The 27,055-nt window shown below is 57.5% G+C and overlaps 1 protein-coding gene and 2 long non-coding RNA genes across 3 annotated transcripts; all 3 read left to right on the top strand.

The window, feature by feature from the left end:
• The first annotated feature begins 6,270 nt into the window (after nt 1-6,270).
• On the top strand, nt 6,271-7,052 carry LOC148217481 (uncharacterized). The gene is made up of 3 exons (XR_015801052.1): nt 6,271-6,390; nt 6,550-6,687; nt 6,923-7,052. It is a non-coding gene; the product is annotated as an uncharacterized LOC148217481 (long non-coding RNA).
• Nucleotides 7,053-15,424: 8,372 nt separating this feature from the next.
• Nucleotides 15,425-16,206, top strand: LOC148217480 (uncharacterized). Its single transcript, XR_015801053.1, has 3 exons — nt 15,425-15,544; nt 15,704-15,841; nt 16,077-16,206. It is a non-coding gene; the product is annotated as an uncharacterized LOC148217480 (long non-coding RNA).
• A 146-nt stretch (nt 16,207-16,352) lies between these two features.
• LOC148217479 (uncharacterized) lies at nt 16,353-26,356 on the top strand (the record flags this gene model as incomplete). The annotated part of the gene is made up of 6 exons (XM_088158592.1): nt 16,353-16,541; nt 16,704-16,805; nt 17,100-17,202; nt 25,490-25,695; nt 25,858-25,959; nt 26,254-26,356. Coding segments are annotated over exons 1-6 (724 nt in total), but the record flags the coding sequence as incomplete, so codon positions are not given.
• Between the last annotated feature and the right edge of the window lie 699 nt (nt 26,357-27,055).

Below are 27,055 nucleotides of genomic sequence, written 5' to 3'. Positions count from 1 at the left end.
AAAGCTACGCATTTGGAAAAATGCCTTTGGAGAAAAGGGGCTTGCGTCTTAAGGAAAGTGCTTCACAGGGAGATCGCAGTGAGGTAGGTGCAAGCGTCCCCCTTTGGCTCCCTGTGGTCCTTTGAGTCCTTGAGGCCCGCTGCCCTGGGCACAGGGGCAGGGGAAGGGAGAAGGCTGTGAAGAGCAGGTTTGGCATCTGCCTGGAGCTGTGGAGACCAACCCAAGCACCTGCAGCACGCTGTGTTACCCCCTTTTGGCCAGAGGTGTGAGCAGGAGCATCTCTGTCCAGCTGCGAGCCCCAAAGCTCTCTTTGAGAGCTGTGAATTAAAAGTCCTTGATGCACACACTGTTCACATCTCACCTGCCTGCTGTGTTTCGGCTCTTGGCAATATGCAATTGCCTCTCGCTTGGTGGAAGCTGCTGCGGGCCAGGGCCAGCAAAGAGCTGGGCTGTGCGGGCCAGGCAATCTGCAGAGTCTTGGCTGATCTTGGTGTGTCCCTGGCCTCAGCAAAGGCCGGGAAGGTTTGCCTCCCAAGGCATCCTGCTCATTGGCTCTTCCTGTGCGCCTTGGAGAGAAGAAGGTCGGCATTTCTGGCAGCTGGGCATAGGCAGGACTTAAAACGGGGGCGTGTTGTGGCCCAGGGCCAGCTGAGATACCCTGAGAGGAGGCAGCCCAGTGCTCCTTGCTCCTCTCTGCCGACACCAGATCGTTTGTCTGCTTTTGGGGTGACCCTGGCTCTGTCGGGGGTGCTGGGTGGACACGAGACAGCAGCTCCTGTCCCGCTGGGTCCCAGCAGTGCCTCGCAGCAGTCCTGCGTGCACATCAGGGTGCTGGCCAAGAGAGGTCCTGGGAGCTGAGGATTTAAGCTTCCGCAGGTGCATACAGGTCAAGGCCAACGGTGTTCCCTCAGAATACAGCAGTCCTGAGGCTTCCCCTCACAGCTGTCTGATGTCACCCACTCCTTGTGGCACCAGGTGCTTTCCTGTGGAATGTTCTACCTCCCCCAAGAGTCAAGAGGGAGCTGGAGAAAGAGCTTGCCAGGCCGCTCTCCATCCTTTCTCAGCAGTGCTGCTCAAGTGCAGAACTCTGAGCTGAGCACCAATGTGCAAATGGAGCAGCCGTGCACAGGGAGAGTTGGTGGGAAGGATGATCCAGGAACCATAGGCCTGGCAGCCTGAGCTGGCTACTGGGAAAGGCCTTGGAGCAGATCCTCCCGAGTGCCATCCCATGGCACGTGCAGGGAACCAGGGGTCTGCTGGAGGCTGGGAAAGCTCTGCGGAGGGATGGGGTTAGCTGGGGATCCCGGCGGGCTGTTGGGGGCTTGTGTGTGGCTGATTAGGGGGGTTGGTGTTGGTGGGCGTCTTGGAGAAGGAGCTGTGTGGAAGGTGAGAGGTCTAGGCTGGAATTGGAGTCAGCTTGAAGGCAGCATCTGTGCTTTGGCACAGCTTTGGTTCTGGAGGAGGGCCAAAGCACTAGCTGTGATTTTTTGTTAGGGGTCCTGATCTTCCTGCAGGGAAGAGGAGGGGAGAGCTGTACTTTAAGAGTGTGTTGGTTTGAAAGTAAAACCAGTGCGAGACTCCAAGTCAGTAATACAATTTAATAGGAGAAAAGAGAAAAAAATAAAATACATGCAATAATATAAAAGAAACAACCACCAACACAGTCAGAAATACAACCTGACACCCTGTCAGTCAGGGTGTTGGTAGCAGTCCATATAAATGGTGGCTGCAGTCCTCCTGGATGACAGATGTGGTTCTGTTGAAGCGGTGCTCCTGTAGAAGGTGCAGTTTTCCTCCGAAGATCCAGCAATGATGTGGAAAAAGGTCCGACTTTCCTCTGGGATCCAGTTGAAAGGTCTGCCCTCGGGTCCCAAACCCCAGTATTTTATCTAGGTAGGAAAGGCTTGGCTCCTGCCCCAGCTGGGGCATCTCCCAATGGGGTGATGTAATCTTATCAGTCACACAATAGGACTTAATGGCCCATTAACGGAATATATCTTCTGGAGGAAGGATGGGTTGTGAATAGATAACGATGATCATCCCCCCATCTTATCAGATGGCACATCAGCAGAGGATATCTCCCACAGAGATAAGGATCACCACCCCTCCCACATTTTAACAGATGGTGATAGAATACACATTTTTGCATTGTACCCCAGGACAAAGAGCCACTTAGCTATCTGTACCAGGAGGAGGATTAGCCATTTTGCAATCTTCTCATTTGTTTGGGCTAATTTGCTAACACTGAGTGCACTTCCACTCCTTGTGAGCTTTTATTCCTTCCTAGAATTAGGATATTATCATCTCTTCATTGAAAACCATTTGCAAAGCAAAGAATGGCCTTTATTCGCCTCTGTGTAGTGTTCTTTTGTAAAGTGACTCTCCAATGGATGACAAATGAAGGCAAATGAGTTGCTGCTTTGAGATGGGAAGCAAACGTCCAAATCTGTCACACTCTCTGGCCATGCCAGTGAATTTGGGGAAGGAAGGCTTTCCTGAATTGAGGGCTCTTAAATGCCCGGAGCCCGCAGAGCAGCGTTGGATAGGATTTGAGCCATTCCTAACATTCCTGTCGGGCTCTCTTAGATATTTGGGCCAAGGGATTCCTTCCAACCTGGGCCACTTTGGGTGGGCTCAGGGTGTCCCCAGGGCAGGTGTCAGTGTGTGCAAGGGCCCTTTGTGATGCAGTGCAGCCTGGTCACCGTGGCATGGAACCGTGTCTAAGGACCCTTTGTGACATGTGGTGACATGGGGGCTGGTGGTGACACGGGCACACCAGAGTGCTCGGAGCACGCGACGGGACAGGAGGCGCCAGAGCGGTGCTGTGAGGAGCCCCCGCACAGCACACTCGTTCGTGCCTGACCCCGAGCTTTTCCGAGGCGTTATTCCTGCAGGTGACCTCGTGGAAAGACTGCAGGACTTGGTGACTTGGAGCTTTCCTGAGGTATCTCTGATCCCTGTGGCTGGTGCACTAGTAGCCAGACCTTGGGGTGTGGTGATCTGAATCATTTACGAGGAGTCTGCTGCCCTTGTGGCAGGAGGCCTCAAGTGCAGGACTTGCTGTCCTGCAGCCTTCCTGAGGCTTCTCTGTCGCAGGTGCCTTTAAGGCACAGCTGCACAACTTGTTGCCTTGTAACTTTCCCAAAGCATCTCTCTAGAAGGTGCCCTCGAGGCCAGACTCCGGCATGGCGGGCAGATTTCTCAATCTGTTCAAAGTGTTCAGGGCAATAAAAAGGAGAGGCTCTAGAGTTGCCCCAGCTCCTCAAGAGCCCGAAGAGTCAGAGCCGTTCCAGCCAATGCAGGATGGTGAGTGGCACACCTGGGTCTCAGGGCTGGTGCATGCATCCAGCTTGGCCCCGTCCCGTCCCGTCCCATCCCGTCCGTCCCATCCCATCCCGTCTCATCTCGTCTCAGTCCAGCCCACCCACTGTGGACATGCCCAGGGACAGGACAGAAGAGGGGCCGGGCAGACACCCTGCAGCGGCCGTGCTGGCATCCCCTGGGGCATCCCGGGGCTGTCCCTGCCTGGGGAATGCAGGGCTGGGCTGTGTTCTCCGGCCTCTCCCGCAGCCCCTCAGCTCTGGCTGCGCTCGCTCTTTGCCAGGTGCTGCAGCCATGGAGCCGACACAAGAGCAGAAACCCACCCGTGGCCGCTTCCGCAGAACACTGAAGGTACCTGCAGCCATCCCCACCTGGGCTGGGCCTGCTGTCACTGCTCAGCCCAGCACAGCGCTTGGAGCATGCCATGGAACTTGCCTCTCTTCCCTGTCCTTTGTTCTCCTGCAGATGTTCCGCGAGTTTGTGCCCCTTCGCCGTAGAAAGACCAGCAGCACAGCAACAGAGAGCACAGCCGAGCCTGACTCCAGGCTGAGCGAGCTCCAGGCAGAGCCCGATGTCAGCCCAGATTTGGCTGAGTGCTCAGACCACTTCAACACAGCAGTGAATGATGACAGGGCAAAGGCTGACATGGCAGTGACGGAGGACGTGGCCATGACAAACGCTGACACCGGAGAGACTCAGGGCATCACAAATACTGACACCACTCCCGCTGTCATTCATGCTCCCACCACCGATTTTGTTGAGAAGAGTGTTGTTTCATCTGAGCTGCAGGTTAGCAGTCTGGGGCCAGGGCTGGTGCCCTCCCAGGATCATGTGATCGTGCATCCCCTCAAGGAACGGCCACTGTGCCTCCTTGGTCTTTGAGGCCAGAAGAGTGTGGTGGGAAGGTGTCGCTGGCTGGGTTTTTGGGCTCCCTTTGGGATCTCTGAGACCGCTTCTGCAGCCCTCAGCGACAGAGCACGTTCCCGAGCCTTGCCCAGATAGAAATTTGGCTCGCGGTGAGCTCTTAGACCAGCGGGGTAAATAAACCAGGATATGTAGAAAGCCACAAATCCATAGTTTATTCTATGAAGGCATCCAATCTAGCATATACCAACGGTTATTGTTTTACAGGGGTTTTTATAGCTTTTGGGAGTTTTACAGTTTGCACCAATTATCAAGGGAATTCTACATTCTAACCAATCCCTGAGGGATTTTACATTCAAAGCTGGCCTGCGGATACTAAAAGAGAATGAGCCACTAATACTGGAGATCGAAGGATCTACCAAGGGCGGGAACTGGATTCCTTTTTGTATTCATCATTTCACAAGCCATTTCTTATCTTTAAGCTATGGTTTTCCAAGGAGTTTGTTCTGAGGATGCAGGGAGACTTTCTTCTTTATGAATGTTTTCTGCTCCCTCCACAGGAAGGGAAGCACTTCTTGGGGGAAGCTGGTCCCTTGGACAGCACTCCAAGTCCTCGTCACGCCTCTTCCAGGTGCCAGCCATGGTGAAAAGCATTCACCAGAGTCTCGTGTCCTGTGCCACTGTGGGTGTCAGTCTGCGCACTGACATTCTGAGGCTGGCTGGAGAACACCCTGCTGACGTGGTGCTGACCCTCCTGCGCTGTGCCCCAACGTGTGACAGGTACGAGGCCCACGTGCCTTGAGAGCTCAGGGCTCAACAGCCTTTAGGGCCCACCAGCCTTTAGGGCCCACCGCCCTGTACAGCCTGTCCAATGGGCTCTGCCAGACAGGCAGACAGGCCCAGGACCCTCAGGCCCCTCTGTCTCCTGAGACTGCTGCCACGCTCCCTGCCTGGCCCTCAGGGCACCGGGGCTCTGTCACCTGGGCCCTACAGCTGCACAGGGCACTGGACTGTGACTGAGACACCCCTGACACAGAGCTCTGATCCCACAGAGCTGCTGCAAGGATGTGGAGAGCCATAGGCTCATCGGGATCAACAGTGGAGAAGGTGCTGCCAACTCTGCTGTGTGTGATGGAGGCCTGGCCCCTGCACAGCATGTGCACCTCTGATGGGGACAACAAGGACGTTTTTGCCCTGGCTGTGAGTTTCTGGAACTGGCCTTGGTTTCCTCGCCAGTAGCCTCTCCAGCAGATCTCCATCCATCCTCTCTGTGCCTCAGGCGCTGGGCTAGGGACAGGCTCAGGCAGCACCAGGCCCACTGCTCCCCCTGCCTCTCCCCTCGGGCCCTGCCCCATGGACACCTCGGCACTGAGCGCTGTCTGGGGCTGCTTCTTTTGCAGGCAACTCTGGTGCTCTGGGTGATTATCCGGGTGCCTCAGTGCCATGAGGCCATGATGCATTCTTCCAACGCTCTGGTTACGGCTCTGCTCTTCCATGTCATCATCACCACACAGCAGATGCCAGAGGCAGTTGATAACTTCTGGAGAGCGTGCCGGGAGGATCACCACCTTCCCAGCAAGCCCAACAGGTCCTGGTCCTCCTGTCCTTCCCATGCCCTTGTGGCCAGCGCCAATGCTCCCAGTGTGACCTGGGCTTTGCTCTGCACACAGGTTTGCAGTGCAGACCATGAAGGCTCTGCTCTTCTGTCTGCAGTATGACCCTGAGGTGATGGCCATGGAGCGCAAGCGTGGCTGGGACACGCTGCTCTCTGCTGGCACCCAGCACTATGCCATGGGTCTGCTGGCCAGGTGAGACCCCCTGTTTCCCCTCTGCCCCCGACATTTGCACTGTGTGCCTGGCGTGCCCCACACAGTCCCTGTGGTCATGGGCCAGAGAGCCTTGTCACCGAGGGACGGCCAAGCAGACTGCAAAAGGCTGGGAGAGGAGGTGCCCACAAGGGGCAGCCTCCCAAAGTGCCCACATCACCTCCAGGGATGCTGGGGAAAGACTGCATCTCTGTGAGTCACTCTTGGGAGATTATTGCACCCTCCCCCCACCTCAGGGTCTTACTCCCTTTTTCCCCCTGCTAGGTTGATGCGTCGTGGCTTGATGCCCTTGTGTACCCATGTCGCACTCCACCTACTCCAGCTGCTCAGCACACAGGAGCCACGCTGGGATCTGCCTTTCCTGGCATTCACTGTGGAGGTGAGCCTCTTGGCCAGAGCTCCCTCCCAGCTCTCTGTCCTCTCGTCACCACAGCTGCCTGGGACACTGCCCGTGCCCTGTGCTGATCTCTCAGCCCAGCCCTGTGTGGTTGCGCGCTCCTGCCGGCCGGGTCCGCTGTCACTGCCCTGTGCCTTTCAGGTCCTGGACTGCTTGGATTTCACTCAATGTGCTGACAGCATCCTGGAGATCATGTCAAGGAACCTGCAGAGCAAGTACAGGGAGAGACGTCGCCTGGCACTCAGATGCCTTGTGGTGCTCAGCAAGGATCCCTCGATGGTGAGAAGGGGGCAGCGGCTGAAGCTGTGCTGGGGAAAGCTGCCCCTCGGGCTGCCTGGGCTTCAGGAGCTGCAGCAGATGCTCCCAGCTCTCCTGCCTCACCTCCCTGAGTTCATCACGACAGGCCTTTGGCCTCTGGGCCCTGTGGCAGCAGGGTGGGGTTGCAGTGCCAGCACGGCAGTGGTGGCACTGTAGCCGTTCTTGGCTTCACAGCACAGCCTTGTCTTCTACACAGGCCAAACGTATACGCAGCCTGTCTCGAAGCCTCCTGGAGCTGCTGGGTGATGCACAGAGAGAGGTGATTGGCATGTCCCTCTCTGTCTTCATAAATATCTTCCAGGAAAAACACCTCATGATATCTAGCACTGCTGCTACAAAGCTGGCTGTGCCACTCCTGTCACTACTGGAAAATGTAAGGCTCTGTGCCCCCAGCCATGAGCACTGGCTGCTGCCCCGAAACTTTGTGCCTTCCTGATGTTTGGGCCTTCGCCCAGGTGGGCTGTACAAGTTGCTTCTGAGGTCTTTTCCTCCTTCTTTCCTCCAGGATAGCAGTCATGTGCAGCAGCTTTCCGTTCACCTCTTCTGCAAGGTGATGGACTTGGTAGTGGACAAGGGAAAAACGGCCCTGGAGAGAATTGTGAGCCAGAGCCTGCTCCCACTCTTCTTCCACTGCCATGATGAGAACCAGGAGCTGGCAAAGGTAAAGTTTTGTGTGATGCTGGTGGATGTCTGGAAGGGGCTCGGCTGCCTCCTGCAGGTCCTGGCACCTCCCGGGCTGCAGCCTCCTGCACGCCTTGGCACAGGGACGCGGCTCCTGTGCCCTGAGCTGCGGTGCCATCTGCACATCTCTGCTGCTCTCCAGGCCTCTCGAGAAACGCTGCTTTGTGCGGCCGGGTTCTTGAAGAAGACGGATCTCCAACAGGCGCTGCAGACAGAAGAGCTGTGGATGTTTGCCGAGTGCCTGGTAAGGAGGGCCTGGAAGCGCCAGGCTCAGCCTGGACAAGCCCCCTGAGCGCGGTGCTCACTGTGTGCGCTTGGCAGCTGTGGCCCTGCCCAGGGCTGCACGCAGGAGCCGCACGGGCTCTTCTCCAGGCTCCTGTGGGCCCGAGCCGGGCGCCGACGGAGCCCCGGCCCAGCGGCTGCTGGCCGCGCCTCAGGGCTGTGCGGGCAGGGGAGGCCGGGGCCGGCCAAAGCGGGGAGCGCCTGGCAAAGGGGCACAAAGCCCGGCCCGACCCTTCCCTCCCGCCGCTCTCTCCAGCTGGCAGACGACAGGAGCCGAGCGGCCGAGCACCTGCGCCAGGCCCTGCCGTACCTGCAGAGCCCACAGCAGTCCGTCCAATTAGCGGCCATCAGGTTCATGGGTGAGCCCGGGCTCCCTCCCCTCCCCTCCCCTCCCCTCCCCGCCCCGCCGCAGCTCGGCCCCAGCCCCGCCTGCGGCCCCGGCAGCGCGGCATCCGGGCCCGGCGCCGTGGAGCCCCGGCTGCCCTCGGGGCTGCTGCCGCCCTGTGTCGCAGCCGTGCCCTTGGGCGTCAGGATGCAGCAAGGGCCCGGGCTGAGCCCTGCCGGGCCACGAGGGCGTGTGGCCACAGGGCTGGCAGCGCCGCTGGCAGGGAGCTGTGCCGCTGGACAGAGCCGTGACGGGCTCTGTGTTCCCAGGGATCGCCGGGGCACGCATGAGGAAGTAGAAGAATGAGCTCCAGGTGCTCAGTGCGGGTGAGTGAGGGCAGCGGGCTGGCAGCGGGGGCTGGCAGGTGGAGTTGCAATCCCTGTCCCGGCTGCGGAGGGCTTTGCTCCCTGTGTGGATGAAGGGTGGCGTGGGCAGAGCTCCGAGTGTTTTATTGGGACACAGGCGGGATTCTTGGCCTGCACCTTGCAGCCGATCCCGTTGGCAACTCCTCTCTGCTGGCCATTGCAGGAGCTGAGTGGGCTGCCCTTGGCAGGAAGGTCTACTTGGATTCCCACAGATCCGGGCTCTGACTGTGACTCTTCTCTCTTCCAGCCATTCACACCCCAAGGAAACAAACCAGTCCATCCCACTGGAACCTGAATATTCAAGACCAGTTTGCCAACAGAGCTGAAGAATTAGGTTCCTCTGAGCGACACAGTGAACCAGTGTCCCAAGAACAGCACCAGGAGACACTGAAGAGGACACCACATGCATATCTCACTGGAGCTCCAGGCACAGCTGATGATTGGCACAGCTGAACCTGTGGGAAGCTCGCATGGCTTCAGCCCTCTCCCTGCCTGTACATAGCTCTCTCCCTCTAGCCCTCAGACCACGCCAATCCCTGTTTTCCCTTCCACCTCATTCCTTTGCTTTGCAAAGTATATTATCTCCTACTAGTGGTTCTTTGTTTATCCTTTGTCAAAAGAAATAGATTAAAGTCTTTTGTTTGTTAAAATTGTGTCTATTAAATAAACAATTCATTTTGTAATAGACTTAAACAACCATTATGAAGAACTTGTGAGCAAGAGCGGTTTTGGGGTGCTGCCCACCTCAATAAAGCCAATGACTACTGCCAGAGGCCTGGGCAGAGGCAAGACTTGTTTCATCTCCCCTCTCCCTTCGTAACATTCCCTTTGGCTCCCTGTGGTCCTTTGAGTCCTTGAGGCCCGCTGCCCTGGGCACAGGGGCAGGGGAAGGGAGAAGGCTGTGAAGAGCAGGTTTGGCATCTGCCTGGAGCTGTGGAGACCAACCCAAGCACCTGCAGCACGCTGTGTTACCCCCTTTTGGCCAGAGGTGTGAGCAGGAGCATCTCTGTCCAGCTGCGAGCCCCAAAGCTCTCTTTGAGAGCTGTGAATTAAAAGGCCTTGATGCGCACACTGTTCACATCTCACCCGCCTGCTGTGTTTCGGCTCTTGGCAATATGCAATTGCCTCTCGCTTGGTGGAAGCTGCTGCGGGCCAGGGCCAGCAAAGAGCTGGGCTGTGCGGGCCAGGCAATCTGCAGAGTCTTGGCTGATCTTGGTGTGTCCCTGGCCTCAGCAAAGGCCGGGAAGGTTTGCCTCCCAAGGCATCCTGCTCATTGGCTCTTCCTGTGCGCCTTGGAGAGAAGAAGGTCGGCATTTCTGGCAGCTGGGCATTAGCAGGCCTTAAAACGGGGGCGTGTTTTGGCCCAGGGCCAGCTGAGATACCCTGAGAGGAGGCAGCCCAGTGCTCCTTGCTCCTCTCTGCCGACACCAGATCGTTTGTCTGCTTTTGGGGTGACCCTGGCTCTGTCGGGGGTGCTGGGTGGACACGAGACAGCAGCTCCTGTCCCGCTGGGTCCCAGCAGTGCCTCGCAGCAGTCCTGCGTGCACATCAGGGTGCTGGCCAAGAGAGGTCCTGGGAGCTGAGGATTTAAGCTTCTGCAGGTGCATACAGGTCAAGGCCAACGGTGTTCCCTCAGAATTACAGCAGTCCTGAGGCTTCCCCTCACAGCTGTCTGATGTCACCCACTCCTTGTAGCACCAGGTGCTTTCCTGTGGAATGTTCTACCTCCCCCAAGAGTCAAGAGGGAGCTGGAGAAAGAGCTTGCCAGGCCGCTCTCCATCCTTTCTCAGCAGTGCTGCTCAAGTGCAGAACTCTGAGCTGAGCACCAATGTGCAAATGGAGCAGCCGTGCACAGGGAGAGTTGGTGGGAAGGATGATCCAGGAACCATAGGCCTGGCAGCCTGAGCTTGCTACCGGGAAAGGCCTTGGAGCAGATCCTCCCGAGTGCCATCCCATGGCACGTGCAGGGAACCAGGGGTCTGCTGGAGGCTGGGAAAGCTCTGCGGAGGGATGGGGATAGCTGGGGATCCTGGCGGGCTGTTGGGGGCTTGTGTGTGGCTGATTAGGTGGGTTGGTGTTGGTGGGCGTCTTGGAGAAGGAGCTGTGTGGAAGGTGAGAGGTCTAGGCTGGAATTGGAGTCAGCTTGAAGGCAGCATCTGTGCTTTGGCACAGCTTTGGTTATGGAGCAGGGCCAAAGCACTAGCTGTGATTTTTTGTTAGGGGTCCTGATCTTCCTGCAGGGAAGAGGAGGGGAGAGCTGTACTTTAAGAGTGTGTTGGTTTGAAAGTAAAACCAGTGCGAGACTCCAAGTCAGTAATACAATTTAATAGGAGAAAAGAGAAAAAAATAAAATACATGCAATAATATAAAAGAAACAACCACCAACACAGTCAGAAATACAACCTGACACCCTGTCAGTCAGGGTGTTGGTAGCAGTCCATATAAATGGTGGCTGCAGTCCTCCTGGATGACAGATGTGGTTCTGTTGAAGCGGTGCTCCTGTAGAAGGTGCAGTTTTCCTCCGAAGATCCAGCAATGATGTGGAAAAAGGTCCGACTTTCCTCTGGGATCCAGTTGAAAGGTCTGCCCTCGGGTCCCAAACCCCAGTATTTTATCTAGGTAGGAAAGGCTTGGCTCCTGCCCCAGCTGGGGCATCTCCCAATGGGGTGATGTAATCTTATCAGTCACACAATAGGACTTAATGGCCCATTAACGGAATATATCTTCTGGAGGAAGGATGGGTTGTGAATAGATAACGATGATCATCCCCCCATCTTATCAGATGGCACATCAGCAGAGGATATCTCCCACAGAGATAAGGATCACCACCCCTCCCACATTTTAACAGATGGTGATAGAATACACATTTTTGCATTGTACCCCAGGACAAAGAGCCACTTAGCTATCTGTACCAGGAGGAGGATTAGCCATTTTGCAATCTTCTCATTTGTTTGGGCTAATTTGCTAACACTGAGTGCACTTCCACTCCTTGTGAGCTTTTATTCCTTCCTAGAATTAGGATATTATCATCTCTTCATTGAAAACCATTTGCAAAGCAAAGAATGGCCTTTATTCGCCTCTGTGTAGTGTTCTTTTGTAAAGTGACTCTCCAATGGATGACAAATGAAGGCAAATGAGTTGCTGCTTTGAGATGGGAAGCAAACGTCCAAATCTGTCACACTCTCTGGCCATGCCAGTGAATTTGGGGAAGGAAGGCTTTCCTGAATTGAGGGCTCTTAAATGCCCGGAGCCCTTGGATAGGATTTGAGCCATTCCTAACATTCCTGTCGGGCTCTCTTAGATATTTGGGCCAAGGGATTCCTTCCAACCTGGGCCACTTTGGGTGGGCTCAGGGTGTCCCCAGGGCAGGTGTCAGTGTGTGCAAGGGCCCTTTGTGATGCAGTGCAGCCTGGTCACCGTGGCATGGAACCGTGTCTAAGGACCCTTTGTGACATGTGGTGACATGGGGGCTGGTGGTGACACGGGCACACCAGAGTGCTCGGAGCACGCGACGGGACAGGAGGCGCCAGAGCGGTGCTGTGAGGAGCCCCCGCACAGCACACTCGTTCGTGCCTGACCCCGAGCTTTTCCGAGGCGTTATTCCTGCAGGTGACCTCGTGGAAAGACTGCAGGACTTGGTGACTTGGAGCTTTCCTGAGGTATCTCTGATCCCTGTGGCTGGTGCACTAGTAGCCAGACCTTGGGGTGTGGTGATCTGAATCATTTACGAGGAGTCTGCTGCCCTTGTGGCAGGAGGCCTCAAGTGCAGGACTTGCTGTCCTGCAGCCTTCCTGAGGCTTCTCTGTCGCAGGTGCCTTTAAGGCACAGCTGCACAACTTGTTGCCTTGTAACTTTCCCAAAGCATCTCTCTAGAAGGTGCCCTCGAGGCCAGACTCCGGCATGGCGGGCAGATTTCTCAATCTGTTCAAAGTGTTCAGGGCAATAAAAAGGAGAGGCTCTAGAGTTGCCCCAGCTCCTCAAGAGCCCGAAGAGTCAGAGCCGTTCCAGCCAATGCAGGATGGTGAGTGGCACACCTGGGTCTCAGGGCTGGTGCATGCATCCAGCTTGGCCCCGTCCCGTCCCGTCCCATCCCGTCCGTCCCATCCCATCCCGTCTCATCTCGTCTCAGTCCAGCCCACCCACTGTGGACATGCCCAGGGACAGGACAGAAGAGGGGCCGGGCAGACACCCTGCAGCGGCCGTGCTGGCATCCCCTGGGGCATCCCGGGGCTGTCCCTGCCTGGGGAATGCAGGGCTGGGCTGTGTTCTCCGGCCTCTCCCGCAGCCCCTCAGCTCTGGCTGCGCTCGCTCTTTGCCAGGTGCTGCAGCCATGGAGCCGACACAAGAGCAGAAACCCACCCGTGGCCGCTTCCGCAGAACACTGAAGGTACCTGCAGCCATCCCCACCTGGGCTGGGCCTGCTGTCACTGCTCAGCCCAGCACAGCGCTTGGAGCATGCCATGGAACTTGCCTCTCTTCCCTGTCCTTTGTTCTCCTGCAGATGTTCCGCGAGTTTGTGCCCCTTCGCCGTAGAAAGACCAGCAGCACAGCAACAGAGAGCACAGCCGAGCCTGACTCCAGGCTGAGCGAGCTCCAGGCAGAGCCCGATGTCAGCCCAGATTTGGCTGAGTGCTCAGACCACTTCAACACAGCAGTGAATGATGACAGGGCAAAGGCTGACATGGCAGTGACGGAGGACGTGGCCATGACAAACGCTGACACCGGAGAGACTCAGGGCATCACAAATACTGACACCACTCCCGCTGTCATTCATGCTCCCACCACCGATTTTGTTGAGAAGAGTGTTGTTTCATCTGAGCTGCAGGTTAGCAGTCTGGGGCCAGGGCTGGTGCCCTCCCAGGATCATGTGATCGTGCATCCCCTCAAGGAACGGCCACTGTGCCTCCTTGGTCTTTGAGGCCAGAAGAGTGTGGTGGGAAGGTGTCGCTGGCTGGGTTTTTGGGCTCCCTTTGGGATCTCTGAGACCGCTTCTGCAGCCCTCAGCGACAGAGCACGTTCCCGAGCCTTGCCCAGATAGAAATTTGGCTCGCGGTGAGCTCTTAGACCAGCGGGGTAAATAAACCAGGATATGTAGAAAGCCACAAATCCATAGTTTATTCTATGAAGGCATCCAATCTAGCATATACCAACGGTTATTGTTTTACAGGGGTTTTTATAGCTTTTGGGAGTTTTACAGTTTGCACCAATTATCAAGGGAATTCTACATTCTAACCAATCCCTGAGGGATTTTACATTCAAAGCTGGCCTGCGGATACTAAAAGAGAATGAGCCACTAATACTGGAGATCGAAGGATCTACCAAGGGCGGGAACTGGATTCCTTTTTGTATTCATCATTTCACAAGCCATTTCTTATCTTTAAGCTATGGTTTTCCAAGGAGTTTGTTCTGAGGATGCAGGGAGACTTTCTTCTTTATGAATGTTTTCTGCTCCCTCCACAGGAAGGGAAGCACTTCTTGGGGGAAGCTGGTCCCTTGGACAGCACTCCAAGTCCTCGTCACGCCTCTTCCAGGTGCCAGCCATGGTGAAAAGCATTCACCAGAGTCTCGTGTCCTGTGCCACTGTGGGTGTCAGTCTGCGCACTGACATTCTGAGGCTGGCTGGAGAACACCCTGCTGACGTGGTGCTGACCCTCCTGCGCTGTGCCCCAACGTGTGACAGGTACGAGGCCCACGTGCCTTGAGAGCTCAGGGCTCAACAGCCTTTAGGGCCCACCAGCCTTTAGGGCCCACCGCCCTGTACAGCCTGTCCAATGGGCTCTGCCAGACAGGCAGACAGGCCCAGGACCCTCAGGCCCCTCTGTCTCCTGAGACTGCTGCCACGCTCCCTGCCTGGCCCTCAGGGCACCGGGGCTCTGTCACCTGGGCCCTACAGCTGCACAGGGCACTGGACTGTGACTGAGACACCCCTGACACAGAGCTCTGATCCCACAGAGCTGCTGCAAGGATGTGGAGAGCCATAGGCTCATCGGGATCAACAGTGGAGAAGGTGCTGCCAACTCTGCTGTGTGTGATGGAGGCCTGGCCCCTGCACAGCATGTGCACCTCTGATGGGGACAACAAGGACGTTTTTGCCCTGGCTGTGAGTTTCTGGAACTGGCCTTGGTTTCCTCGCCAGTAGCCTCTCCAGCAGATCTCCATCCATCCTCTCTGTGCCTCAGGCGCTGGGCTAGGGACAGGCTCAGGCAGCACCAGGCCCACTGCTCCCCCTGCCTCTCCCCTCGGGCCCTGCCCCATGGACACCTCGGCACTGAGCGCTGTCTGGGGCTGCTTCTTTTGCAGGCAACTCTGGTGCTCTGGGTGATTATCCGGGTGCCTCAGTGCCATGAGGCCATGATGCATTCTTCCAACGCTCTGGTTACGGCTCTGCTCTTCCATGTCATCATCACCACACAGCAGATGCCAGAGGCAGTTGATAACTTCTGGAGAGCGTGCCGGGAGGATCACCACCTTCCCAGCAAGCCCAACAGGTCCTGGTCCTCCTGTCCTTCCCATGCCCTTGTGGCCAGCGCCAGTGCTCCCAGTGTGACCTGGGCTTTGCTCTGCACACAGGTTTGCAGTGCAGACCATGAAGGCTCTGCTCTTCTGTCTGCAGTATGACCCTGAGGTGATGGCCATGGAGCGCAAGCGTGGCTGGGACACGCTGCTCTCTGCTGGCACCCAGCACTATGCCATGGGTCTGCTGGCCAGGTGAGACCCCCTGTTTCCCCTCTGCCCCCGACATTTGCACTGTGTGCCTGGCGTGCCCCACACAGTCCCTGTGGTCATGGGCCAGAGAGCCTTGTCACCGAGGGACGGCCAAGCAGACTGCAAAAGGCTGGGAGAGGAGGTGCCCACAAGGGGCAGCCTCCCAAAGTGCCCACATCACCTCCAGGGATGCTGGGGAAAGACTGCATCTCTGTGAGTCACTCTTGGGAGATTATTGCACCCTCCCCCCACCTCAGGGTCTTACTCCCTTTTTCCCCCTGCTAGGTTGATGCGTCGTGGCTTGATGCCCTTGTGTACCCATGTCGCACTCCACCTACTCCAGCTGCTCAGCACACAGGAGCCACGCTGGGATCTGCCTTTCCTGGCATTCACTGTGGAGGTGAGCCTCTTGGCCAGAGCTCCCTCCCAGCTCTCTGTCCTCTCGTCACCACAGCTGCCTGGGACACTGCCCGTGCCCTGTGCTGATCTCTCAGCCCAGCCCTGTGTGGTTGCGCGCTCCTGCCGGCCGGGTCCGCTGTCACTGCCCTGTGCCTTTCAGGTCCTGGACTGCTTGGATTTCACTCAATGTGCTGACAGCATCCTGGAGATCATGTCAAGGAACCTGCAGAGCAAGTACAGGGAGAGACGTCGCCTGGCACTCAGATGCCTTGTGGTGCTCAGCAAGGATCCCTCGATGGTGAGAAGGGGGCAGCGGCTGAAGCTGTGCTGGGGAAAGCTGCCCCTCGGGCTGCCTGGGCTTCAGGAGCTGCAGCAGATGCTCCCAGCTCTCCTGCCTCACCTCCCTGAGTTCATCACGACAGGCCTTTGGCCTCTGGGCCCTGTGGCAGCAGGGTGGGGTTGCAGTGCCAGCACGGCAGTGGTGGCACTGTAGCCGTTCTTGGCTTCACAGCACAGCCTTGTCTTCTACACAGGCCAAACGTATACGCAGCCTGTCTCGAAGCCTCCTGGAGCTGCTGGGTGATGCACAGAGAGAGGTGATTGGCATGTCCCTCTCTGTCTTCATAAATATCTTCCAGGAAAAACACCTCATGATATCTAGCACTGCTGCTACAAAGCTGGCTGTGCCACTCCTGTCACTACTGGAAAATGTAAGGCTCTGTGCCCCCAGCCATGAGCACTGGCTGCTGCCCCGAAACTTTGTGCCTTCCTGATGTTTGGGCCTTCGCCCAGGTGGGCTGTACAAGTTGCTTCTGAGGTCTTTTCCTCCTTCTTTCCTCCAGGATAGCAGTCATGTGCAGCAGCTTTCCGTTCACCTCTTCTGCAAGGTGATGGACTTGGTAGTGGACAAGGGAAAAACGGCCCTGGAGAGAATTGTGAGCCAGAGCCTGCTCCCACTCTTCTTCCACTGCCATGATGAGAACCAGGAGCTGGCAAAGGTAAAGTTTTGTGTGATGCTGGTGGATGTCTGGAAGGGGCTCGGCTGCCTCCTGCAGGTCCTGGCACCTCCCGGGCTGCAGCCTCCTGCACGCCTTGGCACAGGGACGCGGCTCCTGTGCCCTGAGCTGCGGTGCCATCTGCACATCTCTGCTGCTCTCCAGGCCTCTCGAGAAACGCTGCTTTGTGCGGCGGGGTTCTTGAAGAAGACGGATCTCCAACAGGCGCTGCAGACAGAAGAGCTGTGGATGTTTGCCGAGTGCCTGGTAAGGAGGGCCTGGAAGCGCCAGGCTCAGCCTGGACAAGCCCCCTGAGCGCGGTGCTCACTGTGTGCGCTTGGCAGCTGTGGCCCTGCCCAGGGCTGCACGCAGGAGCCGCACGGGCTCTTCTCCAGGCTCCTGTGGGCCCGAGCCGGGCGCCGACGGAGCCCCGGCCCAGCGGCTGCTGGCCGCGCCTCAGGGCTGTGCGGGCAGGGGAGGCCGGGGCCGGCCAAAGCGGGGAGCGCCTGGCAAAGGGGCACAAAGCCCGGCCCGACCCTTCCCTCCCGCCGCTCTCTCCAGCTGGCAGACGACAGGAGCCGAGCGGCCGAGCACCTGCGCCAGGCCCTGCCGTACCTGCAGAGCCCACAGCAGTCCGTCCAATTAGCGGCCATCAGGTTCATGGGTGAGCCCGGGCTCCCTCCCCTCCCCTCCCCTCCCCTCCCCGCCCCGCCGCAGCTCGGCCCCAGCCCCGCCTGCGGCCCCGGCAGCGCGGCATCCGGGCCCGGCGCCGTGGAGCCCCGGCTGCCCTCGGGGCTGCTGCCGCCCTGTGTCGCAGCCGTGCCCTTGGGCGTCAGGATGCGGCAAGGGCCCGGGCTGAGCCCTGCCGGGCCACGAGGGCGTGTGGCCACAGGGCTGGCAGCGCCGCTGGCAGGGAGCTGTGCCGCTGGACAGAGCCGTGACGGGCTCTGTGTTCCCAGGGATCGCCGGGGCACGCATGAGGAAGTAGAAGAATGAGCTCCAGGTGCTCAGTGCGGGTGAGTGAGGGCAGCGGGCTGGCAGCGGGGGCTGGCAGGTGGAGTTGCAATCCCTGTCCCGGCTGCGGAGGGCTTTGCTCCCTGTGTGGATGAAGGGTGGCGTGGGCAGAGCTCCGAGTGTTTTATTGGGACACAGGCGGGATTCTTGGCCTGCACCTTGCAGCCGATCCCGTTGGCAACTCCTCTCTGCTGGCCATTGCAGGAGCTGAGTGGGCTGCCCTTGGCAGGAAGGTCTACTTGGATTCCCACAGATCCGGGCTCTGACTGTGACTCTTCTCTCTTCCAGCCATTCACACCCCAAGGAAACAAACCAGTCCATCCCACTGGAACCTGAATATTCAAGACCAGTTTGCCAACAGAGCTGAAGAATTAGGTTCCTCTGAGCGACACAGTGAACCAGTGTCCCAAGAACAGCACCAGGAGACACTGAAGAGGACACCACATGCATATCTCACTGGAGCTCCAGGCACAGCTGATGATTGGCACAGCTGAACCTGTGGGAAGCTCGCATGGCTTCAGCCCTCTCCCTGCCTGTACATAGCTCTCTCCCTCTAGCCCTCAGACCACGCCAATCCCTGTTTTCCCTTCCACCTCATTCCTTTGCTTTGCAAAGTATATTATCTCCTACTAGTGGTTCTTTGTTTATCCTTTGTCAAAAGAAATAGATTAAAGTCTTTTGTTTGTTAAAATTGTGTCTATTAAATAAACAATTCATTTTGTAATAGACTTAAACAACCATTATGAAGAACTTGTGAGCAAGAGCGGTTTTGGGGTGCTGCCCACCTCAATAAAGCCAATGACTACTGCCAGAGGCCTGGGCAGAGGCAAGACTTGTTTCATCTCCCCTCTCCCTTCGTAACATTCCCTTTGGCTCCCTGTGGTCCTTTGAGTCCTTGAGGCCCGCTGCCCTGGGCACAGGGGCAGGGGAAGGGAGAAGGCTGTGAAGAGCAGGTTTGGCATCTGCCTGGAGCTGTGGAGACCAACCCAAGCACCTGCAGCACGCTGTGTTACCCCCTTTTGGCCAGAGGTGTGAGCAGGAGCATCTCTGTCCAGCTGCGAGCCCCAAAGCTCTCTTTGAGAGCTGTGAATTAAAAGGCCTTGATGCACACACTGTTCACATCTCACCCGCCTGCTGTGTTTCGGCTCTTGGCAATATGCAATTGCCTCTCGCTTGGTGGAAGCTGCTGCGGGCCAGGGCCAGCAAAGAGCTGGGCTGTGCGGGCCAGGCAATCTGCAGAGTCTTGGCTGATCTTGGTGTGTCCCTGGCCTCAGCAAAGGCCGGGAAGGTTTGCCTCCCAAGGCATCCTGCTCATTGGCTCTTCCTGTGCGCCTTGGAGAGAAGAAGGTCGGCATTTCTGGCAGCTGGGCATTAGCAGGCCTTAAAACGGGGGCGTGTTTTGGCCCAGGGCCAGCTGAGATACCCTGAGAGGAGGCAGCCCAGTGCTCCTTGCTCCTCTCTGCCGACACCAGATCGTTTGTCTGCTTTTGGGGTGACCCTGGCTCTGTCGGGGGTGCTGGGTGGACACGAGACAGCAGCTCCTGTCCCGCTGGGTCCCAGCAGTGCCTCGCAGCAGTCCTGCGTGCACATCAGGGTGCTGGCCAAGAGAGGTCCTGGGAGCTGAGGATTTAAGCTTCTGCAGGTGCATACAGGTCAAGGCCAACGGTGTTCCCTCAGAATTACAGCAGTCCTGAGGCTTCCCCTCACAGCTGTCTGATGTCACCCACTCCTTGTAGCACCAGGTGCTTTCCTGTGGAATGTTCTACCTCCCCCAAGAGTCAAGAGGGAGCTGGAGAAAGAGCTTGCCAGGCCGCTCTCCATCCTTTCTCAGCAGTGCTGCTCAAGTGCAGAACTCTGAGCTGAGCACCAATGTGCAAATGGAGCAGCCGTGCACAGGGAGAGTTGGTGGGAAGGATGATCCAGGAACCATAGGCCTGGCAGCCTGAGCTTGCTACCGGGAAAGGCCTTGGAGCAGATCCTCCCGAGTGCCATCCCATGGCACGTGCAGGGAACCAGGGGTCTGCTGGAGGCTGGGAAAGCTCTGCGGAGGGATGGGGATAGCTGGGGATCCTGGCGGGCTGTTGGGGGCTTGTGTGTGGCTGATTAGGTGGGTTGGTGTTGGTGGGCGTCTTGGAGAAGGAGCTGTGTGGAAGGTGAGAGGTCTAGGCTGGAATTGGAGTCAGCTTGAAGGCAGCATCTGTGCTTTGGCACAGCTTTGGTTATGGAGCAGGGCCAAAGCACTAGCTGTGATTTTTTGTTAGGGGTCCTGATCTTCCTGCAGGGAAGAGGAGGGGAGAGCTGTACTTTAAGAGTGTGTTGGTTTGAAAGTAAAACCAGTGCGAGACTCCAAGTCAGTAATACAATTTAATAGGAGAAAAGAGAAAAAAATAAAATACATGCAATAATATAAAAGAAACAACCACCAACACAGTCAGAAATACAACCTGACACCCTGTCAGTCAGGGTGTTGGTAGCAGTCCATATAAATGGTGGCTGCAGTCCTCCTGGATGACAGATGTGGTTCTGTTGAAGCGGTGCTCCTGTAGAAGGTGCAGTTTTCCTCCGAAGATCCAGCAATGATGTGGAAAAAGGTCCGACTTTCCTCTGGGATCCAGTTGAAAGGTCTGCCCTCGGGTCCCAAACCCCAGTATTTTATCTAGGTAGGAAAGGCTTGGCTCCTGCCCCAGCTGGGGCATCTCCCAATGGGGTGATGTAATCTTATCAGTCACACAATAGGACTTAATGGCCCATTAACGGAATATATCTTCTGGAGGAAGGATGGGTTGTGAATAGATAACGATGATCATCCCCCCATCTTATCAGATGGCACATCAGCAGAGGATATCTCCCACAGAGATAAGGATCACCACCCCTCCCACATTTTAACAGATGGTGATAGAATACACATTTTTGCATTGTACCCCAGGACAAAGAGCCACTTAGCTATCTGTACCAGGAGGAGGATTAGCCATTTTGCAATCTTCTCATTTGTTTGGGCTAATTTGCTAACACTGAGTGCACTTCCACTCCTTGTGAGCTTTTATTCCTTCCTAGAATTAGGATATTATCATCTCTTCATTGAAAACCATTTGCAAAGCAAAGAATGGCCTTTATTCGCCTCTGTGTAGTGTTCTTTTGTAAAGTGACTCTCCAATGGATGACAAATGAAGGCAAATGAGTTGCTGCTTTGAGATGGGAAGCAAACGTCCAAATCTGTCACACTCTCTGGCCATGCCAGTGAATTTGGGGAAGGAAGGCTTTCCTGAATTGAGGGCTCTTAAATGCCCGGAGCCCTTGGATAGGATTTGAGCCATTCCTAACATTCCTGTCGGGCTCTCTTAGATATTTGGGCCAAGGGATTCCTTCCAACCTGGGCCACTTTGGGTGGGCTCAGGGTGTCCCCAGGGCAGGTGTCAGTGTGTGCAAGGGCCCTTTGTGATGCAGTGCAGCCTGGTCACCGTGGCATGGAACCGTGTCTAAGGACCCTTTGTGACATGTGGTGACATGGGGGCTGGTGGTGACACGGGCACACCAGAGTGCTCGGAGCACGCGACGGGACAGGAGGCGCCAGAGCGGTGCTGTGAGGAGCCCCCGCACAGCACACTCGTTCGTGCCTGACCCCGAGCTTTTCCGAGGCGTTATTCCTGCAGGTGACCTCGTGGAAAGACTGCAGGACTTGGTGACTTGGAGCTTTCCTGAGGTATCTCTGATCCCTGTGGCTGGTGCACTAGTAGCCAGACCTTGGGGTGTGGTGATCTGAATCATTTACGAGGAGTCTGCTGCCCTTGTGGCAGGAGGCCTCAAGTGCAGGACTTGCTGTCCTGCAGCCTTCCTGAGGCTTCTCTGTCGCAGGTGCCTTTAAGGCACAGCTGCACAACTTGTTGCCTTGTAACTTTCCCAAAACATCTCTCTAGAAGGTGCCCTCGAGGCCAGACTCCGGCATGGCGGGCAGATTTCTCAATCTGTTCAAAGTGTTCAGGGCAATAAAAAGGAGAGGCTCTAGAGTTGCCCCAGCTCCTCAAGAGCCCGAAGAGTCAGAGCCGTTCCAGCCAATGCAGGATGGTGAGTGGCACACCTGGGTCTCAGGGCTGGTGCATGCATCCAGCTTGGCCCCGTCCCGTCCCGTCCCATCCCGTCCGTCCCATCCCATCCCGTCTCATCTCGTCTCAGTCCAGCCCACCCACTGTGGACATGCCCAGGGACAGGACAGAAGAGGGGCCGGGCAGACACCCTGCAGCGGCCGTGCTGGCATCCCCTGGGGCATCCCGGGGCTGTCCCTGCCTGGGGAATGCAGGGCTGGGCTGTGTTCTCCGGCCTCTCCCGCAGCCCCTCAGCTCTGGCTGCGCTCGCTCTTTGCCAGGTGCTGCAGCCATGGAGCCGACACAAGAGCAGAAACCCACCCGTGGCCGCTTCCGCAGAACACTGAAGGTACCTGCAGCCATCCCCACCTGGGCTGGGCCTGCTGTCACTGCTCAGCCCAGCACAGCGCTTGGAGCATGCCATGGAACTTGCCTCTCTTCCCTGTCCTTTGTTCTCCTGCAGATGTTCCGCGAGTTTGTGCCCCTTCGCCGTAGAAAGACCAGCAGCACAGCAACAGAGAGCACAGCCGAGCCTGACTCCAGGCTGAGCGAGCTCCAGGCAGAGCCCGATGTCAGCCCAGATTTGGCTGAGTGCTCAGACCACTTCAACACAGCAGTGAATGATGACAGGGCAAAGGCTGACATGGCAGTGACGGAGGACGTGGCCATGACAAACGCTGACACCGGAGAGACTCAGGGCATCACAAATACTGACACCACTCCCGCTGTCATTCATGCTCCCACCACCGATTTTGTTGAGAAGAGTGTTGTTTCATCTGAGCTGCAGGTTAGCAGTCTGGGGCCAGGGCTGGTGCCCTCCCAGGATCATGTGATCGTGCATCCCCTCAAGGAACGGCCACTGTGCCTCCTTGGTCTTTGAGGCCAGAAGAGTGTGGTGGGAAGGTGTCGCTGGCTGGGTTTTTGGGCTCCCTTTGGGATCTCTGAGACCGCTTCTGCAGCCCTCAGCGACAGAGCACGTTCCCGAGCCTTGCCCAGATAGAAATTTGGCTCGCGGTGAGCTCTTAGACCAGCGGGGTAAATAAACCAGGATATGTAGAAAGCCACAAATCCATAGTTTATTCTATGAAGGCATCCAATCTAGCATATACCAACGGTTATTGTTTTACAGGGGTTTTTATAGCTTTTGGGAGTTTTACAGTTTGCACCAATTATCAAGGGAATTCTACATTCTAACCAATCCCTGAGGGATTTTACATTCAAAGCTGGCCTGCGGATACTAAAAGAGAATGAGCCACTAATACTGGAGATCGAAGGATCTACCAAGGGCGGGAACTGGATTCCTTTTTGTATTCATCATTTCACAAGCCATTTCTTATCTTTAAGCTATGGTTTTCCAAGGAGTTTGTTCTGAGGATGCAGGGAGACTTTCTTCTTTATGAATGTTTTCTGCTCCCTCCACAGGAAGGGAAGCACTTCTTGGGGGAAGCTGGTCCCTTGGACAGCACTCCAAGTCCTCGTCACGCCTCTTCCAGGTGCCAGCCATGGTGAAAAGCATTCACCAGAGTCTCGTGTCCTGTGCCACTGTGGGTGTCAGTCTGTGCACTGACATTCTGAGGCTGGCTGGAGAACACCCTGCTGACGTGGTGCTGACCCTCCTGCGCTGTGCCCCAACGTGTGACAGGTACGAGGCCCACGTGCCTTGAGAGCTCAGGGCTCAACAGCCTTTAGGGCCCACCAGCCTTTAGGGCCCACCGCCCTGTACAGCCTGTCCAATGGGCTCTGCCAGACAGGCAGACAGGCCCAGGACCCTCAGGCCCCTCTGTCTCCTGAGACTGCTGCCACGCTCCCTGCCTGGCCCTCAGGGCACCGGGGCTCTGTCACCTGGGCCCTACAGCTGCACAGGGCACTGGACTGTGACTGAGACACCCCTGACACAGAGCTCTGATCCCACAGAGCTGCTGCAATGATGTGGAGAGCCATAGGCTCATCGGGATCAACAGTGGAGAAGGTGCTGCCAACTCTGCTGTGTGTGATGGAGGCCTGGCCCCTGCACAGCATGTGCACCTCTGATGGGGACAACAAGGACGTTTTTGCCCTGGCTGTGAGTTTCTGGAACTGGCCTTGGTTTCCTCCCCAGTAGCCTCTCCAGCAGATCTCCATCCATCCTCTCTGTGCCTCAGGCGCTGGGCTAGGGACAGGCTCAGGCAGCACCAGGCCCACTGCTCCCCCTGCCTCTCCCCTCGGGCCCTGCCCCATGGACACCTCGGCACTGAGCGCTGTCTGGGGCTGCTTCTTTTGCAGGCAACTCTGGTGCTCTGGGTGATTATCCGGGTGCCTCAGTGCCATGAGGCCATGATGCATTCTTCCAACGCTCTGGTTACGGCTCTGCTCTTCCATGTCATCATCACCACACAGCAGATGCCAGAGGCAGTTGATAACTTCTGGAGAGTGTGCCGGGAGGATCACCACCTTCCCAGCAAGCCCAACAGGTCCTGGTCCTCCTGTCCTTCCCATGCCCTTGTGGCCAGCGCCAGTGCTCCCAGTGTGACCTGGGCTTTGCTCTGCACACAGGTTTGCAGTGCAGACCATGAAGGCTCTGCTCTTCTGTCTGCAGTATGACCCTGAGGTGATGGCCATGGAGCGCAAGCGTGGCTGGGACACGCTGCTCTCTGCTGGCACCCAGCACTATGCCATGGGTCTGCTGGCCAGGTGAGACCCCCTGTTTCCCCTCTGCCCCCGACATTTGCACTGTGTGCCTGGCGTGCCCCACACAGTCCCTGTGGTCATGGGCCAGAGAGCCTTGTCACCGAGGGACGGCCAAGCAGACTGGAACAGGCTGGGAGAGGAGGTGCCCACAAGGGGCAGCCTCCCAAAGTGCCCACATCACCTCCAGGGATGCTGGGGAAAGACTGCATCTCTGTGAGTCACTCTTGGGAGATTATTGCACCCTCCCCCCACCTCAGGGTCTTACTCCCTTTTTCCCCCTGCTAGGTTGATGCGTCGTGGCTTGATGCCCTTGTGTACCCATGTCGCACTCCACCTACTCCAGCTGCTCAGCACACAGGAGCCACGCTGGGATCTGCCTTTCCTGGCATTCACTGTGGAGGTGAGCCTCTTGGCCAGAGCTCCCTCCCAGCTCTCTGTCCTCTCGTCACCACAGCTGCCTGGGACACTGCCCGTGCCCTGTGCTGATCTCTCAGCCCAGCCCTGTGTGGTTGCGCGCTCCTGCCGGCCGGGCCCGCTGTCACTGCCCTGTGCCTTTCAGGTCCTGGACTGCTTGGATTTCACTCAATGTGCTGACAGCATCCTGGAGATCATGTCAAGGAACCTGCAGAGCAAGTACAGGGAGAGACGTCGCCTGGCACTCAGATGCCTTGTGGTGCTCAGCAAGGATCCCTCGATGGTGAGAAGGGGGCAGCGGCTGAAGCTGTGCTGGGGAAAGCTGCCCCTCGGGCTGCCTGGGCTTCAGGAGCTGCAGCAGATGCTCCCAGCTCTCCTGCCTCACCTCCCTGAGTTCATCACGACAGGCCTTTGGCCTCTGGGCCCTGTGGCAGCAGGGTGGGGTTGCAGTGCCAGCACGGCAGTGGTGGCACTGTAGCCGTTCTTGGCTTCACAGCACAGCCTTGTCTTCTACACAGGCCAAACGTATACGCAGCCTGTCTTGAAGCCTCCTGGAGCTGCTGGGTGATGCACAGAGAGAGGTGATTGGCATGTCCCTCTCTGTCTTCATAAATATCTTCCAGGAAAAACACCTCATGATATCTAGCACTGCTGCTACAAAGCTGGCTGTGCCACTCCTGTCACTACTGGAAAATGTAAGGCTCTGTGCCCCCAGCCATGAGCACTGGCTGCTGCCCCGAAACTTTGTGCCTTCCTGATGTTTGGGCCTTCGCCCAGGTGGGCTGTACAAGTTGCTTCTGAGGTCTTTTCCTCCTTCTTTCCTCCAGGATAGCAGTCATGTGCAGCAGCTTTCCGTTCACCTCTTCTGCAAGGTGATGGACTTGGTAGTGGACAAGGGAAAAACGGCCCTGGAGAGAATTGTGAGCCAGAGCCTGCTCCCACTCTTCTTCCACTGCCATGATGAGAACCAGGAGCTGGCAAAGGTAAAGTTTTGTGTGATGCTGGTGGATGTCTGGAAGGGGCTCGGCTGCCTCCTGCAGGTCCTGGCACCTCCCGGGCTGCAGCCTCCTGCACGCCTTGGCACAGGGACGCGGCTCCTGTGCCCTGAGCTGCGGTGCCATCTGCACATCTCTGCTGCTCTCCAGGCCTCTCGAGAAACGCTGCTTTGTGCGGCGGGGTTCTTGAAGAAGACGGATCTCCAACAGGCGCTGCAGACAGAAGAGCTGTGGATGTTTGCCGAGTGCCTGGTAAGGAGGGCCTGGAAGCGCCAGGCTCAGCCTGGACAAGCCCCCTGAGCGCGGTGCTCACTGTGTGCGCTTGGCAGCTGTGGCCCTGCCCAGGGCTGCACGCAGGAGCCGCACGGGCTCTTCTCCAGGCTCCTGTGGGCCCGAGCCGGGCGCCGACGGAGCCCCGGCCCAGCGGCTGCTGGCCGCGCCTCAGGGCTGTGCGGGCAGGGGAGGCCGGGGCCGGCCAAAGCGGGGAGCGCCTGGCAAAGGGGCACAAAGCCCGGCCCGACCCTTCCCTCCCGCCGCTCTCTCCAGCTGGCAGACGACAGGAGCCGAGCGGCCGAGCACCTGCGCCAGGCCCTGCCGTACCTGCAGAGCCCACAGCAGTCCGTCCAATTAGCGGCCATCAGGTTCATGGGTGAGCCCGGGCTCCCTCCCCTCCCCTCCCCTCCCCTCCCCGCCCCGCCGCAGCTCGGCCCCAGCCCCGCCTGCGGCCCCGGCAGCGCGGCATCCGGGCCCGGCGCCGTGGAGCCCCGGCTGCCCTCGGGGCTGCTGCCGCCCTGTGTCGCAGCCGTGCCCTTGGGCGTCAGGATGCGGCAAGGGCCCGGGCTGAGCCCTGCCGGGCCACGAGGGCGTGTGGCCACAGGGCTGGCAGCGCCGCTGGCAGGGAGCTGTGCCGCTGGACAGAGCCGTGACGGGCTCTGTGTTCCCAGGGATCGCCGGGGCACGCATGAGGAAGTAGAAGAATGAGCTCCAGGTGCTCAGTGCGGGTGAGTGAGGGCAGCGGGCTGGCAGCGGGGGCTGGCAGGTGGAGTTGCAATCCCTGTCCCGGCTGCGGAGGGCTTTGCTCCCTGTGTGGATGAAGGGTGGCGTGGGCAGAGCTCCGAGTGTTTTATTGGGACACAGGCGGGATTCTTGGCCTGCACCTTGCAGCCGATCCCGTTGGCAACTCCTCTCTGCTGGCCATTGCAGGAGCTGAGTGGGCTGCCCTTGGCAGGAAGGTCTACTTGGATTCCCACAGATCCGGGCTCTGACTGTGACTCTTCTCTCTTCCAGCCATTCACACCCCAAGGAAACAAACCAGTCCATCCCACTGGAACCTGAATATTCAAGACCA

This window comes from Sturnus vulgaris, unplaced genomic scaffold (assembly GCF_052056855.1).
Source record: "Sturnus vulgaris isolate bStuVul1 unplaced genomic scaffold, bStuVul1.hap1 Scaffold_817, whole genome shotgun sequence".
In the NCBI taxonomy this organism is placed as follows: Eukaryota; Metazoa; Chordata; class Aves; order Passeriformes; family Sturnidae; genus Sturnus; species Sturnus vulgaris.
Note: the sequence above shows the minus strand (reverse complement) of the source record. Positions and strands in the feature narration are given on the sequence as shown.